The following is a 6,359-nucleotide window of genomic DNA, read 5'->3' as shown; positions in this document are numbered from 1 at the left end:
CTCCTGTCACATCCTCCTGTCACATCCTCCTGTCACATTCTCCTGTCTCCCCTTTCATCAGAGGATCACCATGATTGCACACATTCTGCCTGACTCACACCTGCATGACAAGTACTGCACTGTGTCCCCAGCCTCAGAGCTGGACTGTGTCCATGTGGCATTTCACCTGGACGAGCTACAGTAATATCTATAACCTTAAGGATTTTAAAGTCTAAGTGCCATCTCATTATGATTTTATAAAGAATTGGTTCTGAGTCGTGTTGATAATTAGTTCATGTTCAATTTTCCCCATTTGTCTGTGAGCTGTCTTTTCTTACTGTTGTGTTCATATGATTTCAAAGATAGTGTCTTAGGGTTTCTATTGTTGTATGAAGACATCGTGACTAAGGCAGCTCCTCTAAAGGAAAACATTTCATTGGTGCTGGCTTACAGTCCAAGGTTTAGTCCATTATCATCATGTTGGGGAGTGTGATGACACACAGGTGGTCATGGTGCAGAAGGAGGAGCTAAGAGTTCCAATCTGGATCCATAGACAGCAGAAAGAGAGTGAATCACACTGGGCCCGTCTTGAGCATCTGAGACCTCTAATCCCACACCCAATGACAGTGTCTCCAGTAAGGCCTCATTTACTCCAACAGGGCTGCTCCTCCTGAGAGTACCATTCCCTATGGACCTACAGGGACCATTTTTATTCAAAGGATCACAGATGGCCAGTGAATTTAAATTTCATACTTGAAGAATAAATAAAATTGTGCGAAGCAGAGAGATCCTAAGTAGTTGTCTGGGATGCTACAGTGATGTATGCCTGTGATGTATGGGGAAAGCTCTGACTGGGGTTCGTGTACTGTATGTTTCAGAACTTGAGGATTCAAGGTCTGAACACACTCTGAGGAACCTGTTGGTTTTAAAGCTTACATTAACATCTTTAAGTGTGAGAAAATCTAAAAATTCCCATTTGTTTATGCCTTTCTTTGTCATCCATTAATCCTGTAGTTGAGTCTGAGAATGGCTAGTTTTAAAATACCTGATAAAAGAATCAGTCCATGATTACCATTTTAGGCATTGCTATGAATAAATACATATAAAAAGAAAACATTACCTACTGTACTTTAAGAGGAAATTTTTCTTTTATATATAGTTTTTAATTTTTGTGTTTATATGTAATGTACTTGTATATGTGTGTGTTCATTGTGTATACTGTGTGTTCATGTGTGTGTAAGCTCAACGTTGACATCATGTGTCTTCCTCAAATGCTGTCCACTTCATTTACTGATGCAGGGTCTATTGCTGAGCCCAGAGCAGCTTCTCCTGGAGATCGAGCCTCTACTTCCTGAATGCTGGGTTGTAGGTGTACAGCTTACCATCCTGACTTTGTGTGGGTTCTGGGTTTGAACTCTTCAGGTTTGTGCACAAGTACTTCACCTCTGTCCATCTTCCTAATCGCTCCTATTATATTTATCCCATTATCTTCTTTGTAAGTACTAACAACTAATAAACAGAGTTTTGAGTGAGTGTTCTAGACCAGTGGTTCTCAACCATCCTAATGCTGCAACCGTTTAATATTTCATGTTGTGTTGACCCCTGTCTTAGTTAAGGTTTTATTGCTTTGAAGAGATACCATGACCATGTCAACTCTTTTGTTTGTTTGTTTGTTTGTTTGTTTTTGTTTTGTTTTGTTTTTCGAGACAGGGTTTCTCTGTTTAGCCCTGGCTGTCCTGGAACTCACTTTGTAGACCAGGCTGGCCTCGAACTCAGAAATCCGCCTGCCTCTGCCTCCCGAGTGCTGGGACTAAAGGCGTGCGCCACCACGCCCGGCTGACCATGTCAACTCTTACAAAGGCAAACATTTAAGTAGGGTTGGCTTACAGTTTCAGGGGTTTATAGTCCATTCTCATCATGGTGGGAAGCATGGTAGTGTCCAGGCAGGGATGGTGTTGATGTCCTACATCTTGATCTGAAGGCAGCCAGGAGTAGAATCTCTTAAAGCCCGCCCCACAGTGACACACTTCCCCCAACAATGCCACATCTATTCCAACAGGGTCACAACTCTTAATAGTGCGACTTCCTGTGGGCAGTCCATATTCAAATCACCACAACCCCCAACCATAAAATTATTTTGTTGTTACTTCATAACTTTGTTTCCTTTATGAATTGTAAATATCTGACATACAGGATATCTGACATGCAACCCCCCCAAAGGACAGGTTGAGAACCGCGCTGCTCTAGACTATCATAATTATTCTCCCTTGTCATCTGAGTCATTTATGTGAGTATGCCATCAGTTACTGTTGTATTCATTATTAGTTATTTGACATTCCCAGATTTCTATCCGTTGTAAGTACTGCTTGTGAACATTTCCCTATAGGTGTTTTTTTATTTAATAGTTTTTATTATAGGACAGTAGGGTTTTCTTCTTTCTCTCTGTGGGGGCGGGTTGGGGGCGTGGACAAGGTAGTGCTGTGAATTGAACCAGAGTAGCATCCTCAGCCCTTTAGTTGTGTGTCTGTGATAGGTAGGGTCTCGCTAATTTCCTAGACCTTGAACTCCATGGAACTGTAGGTAAGTGTTGAACCTTTGATAATTTTTGTCTCAGCCTTCTGAGTAGCTGAGTACCAACAGATTTAGTAAGACTAGAATTCCAGTTTAAAAAAAAAAAAAAGTTGGGTGTACTGGTGCTCATCTCTAATCTCAGCACTGGAAAGGATATGTCTGAAGCCAGCCTGGATTTCATAGTGAGACTTTGTCTCAGAAACAAAAACAAAAGAAAAGAAAACCCATCAGACAACAATAACAAATTCTGTTTGAAGTACCCATACTTGCCTGTAACTCAGCACTCTGTAGGTGAAAGCAGGATGTAGCCCTGGCTATCCTAGAACTCTCTGTAGACCAAGATGTCTTTTTACTTGCAGAGATCTTCCTTTCCTCTGCCTCCCAAGTTATTTTATTTTTGAGATCTGTATTTATGTAATGAAGGCTGGACTCAAAGTCTGTATAGCCAAGGATGACCTTGAATTTGTTATCTTCCTAGTGCTGAGATTGCATCATGCCTGTACCACCACACATGGAGTGTACCGTGCTGAGGACAAACCTCAGTGTGTGCACTGCAGGCGGGCGCTCCACCAACCGAGCTGCACTTCAGCTGCAGTTCACAGTTAGTCTAGGATTCGCACACTGGTCTTATGCAGCCTTAATTTTTTTCTTTCTAAAGTTTTCTATTTGATGCTTACCCACAGTAGGTGAATTACTTTCTAAAAAAAAAAAAAAAAAAAAAAAAAATCTTTTTTTTCAGTGCTGGGGATAGAACCTAGCTTTCAAACATACTAAACAATCACTCTGCCATGGAACTATGCCCTCAGTCTCTACCACTCAGTCCACATAACATTTGTATTGTTTCTGGTGGCTCTGGTTTGTAGTCAGTCTTCTCCCAGATCTTGGCAACCATCAGTGTGTCTGTTGTTTCTATAATTGATGCTTTTTCAGAAAGTCATGTAAATATAATCATATAATATGTTACATTTTCAGACTAGTGTCTGTCATTCAGTATGTCTTTGAGATTCATATACATTATTACATATCTTAGTAGTTAATTTATTTTTTATCACTGAGTAAATTTCCATTTTATGAATCACATTTGTTAACTTACTGAAGACTAGATCTTTTTTCAGTTATAAATAGAGTAGTTCAAAACATTGACATACAAGTTTTGCATATGCACAAGGAGTTGGGTAGTTGGTCTGGTTAAGTTCAGAGCGGTGGCGCCAGCACAGGAGGCTCCAGTCCTTGCTTCACTTGTGTTGTCAGTCTTCACCCAAGGGTTCTGGCCTTTTCAGAACTGAAGGCTGTTTTCTTAAATGCTGCTGAGGCTGTTGGCTTGTTTTAAATTGAGGTGTAGGGGTAATAAGAATGTGCTTGGCATACATATGAAGGTGAGAAAACAACATTTCAGAAATTTGTTCTTTGCTTCTTCCTTGTTTGAACATGGTTTCCCTTGTGTCTACCTTTCTGTTGCATAGCAGTCCATGAGCTTCTGGATGACTCTCCCATAAGAGTGCTGGGCTTACAGGTGTGAACCACCATGCCTGTAGGAGTGCTGGGGTTACAGGTGTGAACATGCCTACCTGGTGCCTTTCAGAGACCAGAGAACATGTTGGATCTCCTAGAACTGGAGTTACTGTGGGTAGCTCCACGGTTACAGTAGGTGCTGCTGGGAATTAAGGCCAGGTCCTCTCTGAAAGAGCAACCAGTCAGGGCTCTTAACCATTGAACCACCTCTCCAGTTCCATGGATTAGGTTTTTGTTGGTCCTGGCTGTCCTGGAACGTGCTCTGTAGACCAGGCTGGACTTAAAGTCAGAGATCTGTTGTGGAAATTATTTAATCCCAACAAGGGGTTTCTACTGCCTTTGATCATTTAGTTACCAGATAAAAGACACATGCAACCTTTATATTTACAATTAGTCTTAAGTAGCACAAGAGCTGGCCAGATACCTGCCCTCTGTGCTGATAGAATCTACTTTCCTATCGATAACCTCAAGTTATTACTTTGTTTCATCTGGGTTGCTCTCAACACCAATTGGTCAGCACTCAGGGATACATTTTTTATGGCTCACCTAAGCCATGACAGCTTTTCCTTCATTCTCAATCTTTTCTCGAAGTTCTCTGATTCCAAAGCCCAGGAAACCTAAACCCAGTCTATTTTTCTTCTGCCTAGCTATTGACTGCCTGCATCTTTATTTACCAGTGAGAAATAACTTGTAGGCAGGGTCACAAGGTCTATGCACTTAGCATTACAGTAGACAGCAAGACCAAACCTCAACAGAGGTCCTGCCTCTGCCTCCCAGTGCTGGGACTGAAGGTGTGTGCATGGGTGAGTCTTTTTTTTTTAATCTAAATGAAGATTTATTTTATGTATATGAGTACACTGTAGCTATCTTCAGACACACCAGAAGAGGGCATTGGATTCCATTACAGATGGTTGTGAGCCACCATGTGGTTGCTGGGATTTGAACTCAGGACCCCTGGAAGAGCAGTCAGTGCTCTTAACCTCTGAGCCATCTCTCCAGCCCCGGATGAGTGTTTCTTAGCTTCTCTTGCTATCCTTAGGTTGCCTTGACTTTAGCCATAGTAATTTTGTGTTGTGACAGATTTTGCTACCTCTAAGGTGCACTGCCTCCTGTAGATTAGATATTATTACCACTTTTCTTTAGACACTTCAAAAATAGGACCTAGGGCTGGAGGTGTATAGTTCCGTGGTAGAGTACACGGGTATGGAGTTAATCCTCTATGAATGAAAGGAAGGGACCCAAAGAGGGAGGAGAGACAGATTTTGAAGGGCACATTTAGACCTGTTAAACTTGGAGCCACACTTACTTTGTTTATTGGAGGCAGGGTTCTATAACCCAGGCAGATGTTAAACTGTTTCAGTCTTTAAGAGTACTGGGATTATGGGTATGAGCCACCGTACAGGATTTAAATTAGAATTTCCAGGGTGGATCCCTGGAGATGATGTGCAGGCTCATCATGTGCTGGATATGTGGATGTGGTGCCTCACACTTTTGATCCCAATACTTGGGGGGCAGAATCAGGGTGATATCTGTGAGTTCCAGGCCAGCCAAGGCTACATAGTGATACCCTGTTTCAACAACAAAAACAGCAAAGCAGTCTTTTCTCTGTGGGGTAGACTGTCCTTGAATCAAGGCACACCTCCTGCCTCCCACAGGTGTGAGCCACCATCGCTGGCTCACTGTGGGTACTTTATCCTTTCTGTAATGATTACTCTTTTCTTGTGGTCTCCTGAATTAACTCCTTTGTTGTAATATGTTTATCCTTATCCCCTAATATTCATTCCTGCCCCCCACCATTTCCTCATTTTATACCCGCAATCTTCTGCTTGGTCTTTTGGGGAGGACAATATGGGAGGAGAAGCAGCTCCTAGTGTTCCACGATGCTTATCTTCTGCCTCCAAGTAAAAAAATGATTTTACTAAATATAGCTTGCTAGAAAGAAAATACTCTGTAACTGTGTTTGGTTTTTGTTTTACATTTTAAAAGTCGAGCCTGGTCTTTTAGGTAAAAAGCATTTCTTTGACCTCAATTATTTTGCAGGTGAGAAAAAGGCAGGATAAATTTAAAAGTGAACTTTTACATATCCCCAAATCATTATTCTTCACTAAAAAGTCTATTTTGGCAGCTGAACATATGCAGCAAAAAGGAGCTGCTGCTGTATCTTTAAAAGCTGTCCTCAGAGCAGTGTGGAGGCAGGCATGCCACTGAAGTACCTGAATGAAAGCAGGAAGAGGAGGTGGGGGGTGCGTTCTCGTTCGTGTTCTCTCTCTCTCTCTCTCTCTCTCTCTCTCTCTCTC

The 6,359-nt window shown here is 41.9% G+C and overlaps 1 protein-coding gene across 12 annotated transcripts in view; it reads left to right on the top strand.

Moving 5' to 3' along the window:
* Positions 1-6,359, top strand: part of R3hdm2 (R3H domain containing 2) — a 119,296-nt gene that overhangs the window by 33,427 nt on the left and 79,510 nt on the right. For 3 of the 12 annotated variants that reach the window (XM_029542042.1, XM_029542046.1, XM_029542038.1), the window contains exon 1: positions 1,320-1,401. The exons of 4 other annotated variants lie outside the window; for them this stretch is intronic. In XM_029542042.1, coding sequence (XP_029397902.1) covers positions 1,335-1,401 — 67 coding nt within the window. In that variant the 5' untranslated portion in view covers positions 1,320-1,334. Of the gene's footprint in view, positions 1-1,319; positions 1,402-6,359 lie in introns of those variants that run through there. 5 more of the 12 variants (XM_029542041.1, XM_029542051.1, XM_029542050.1 and 2 more) reach the window with 2 other exon arrangements.

The sequence above is a fragment of the Mus pahari genome, chromosome 9, assembly GCF_900095145.1.
Source record: "Mus pahari chromosome 9, PAHARI_EIJ_v1.1, whole genome shotgun sequence".
Lineage (NCBI taxonomy): Eukaryota > Metazoa > Chordata > Mammalia > Rodentia > Muridae > Mus > Mus pahari.
Note: the sequence above shows the minus strand (reverse complement) of the source record. Positions and strands in the feature narration are given on the sequence as shown.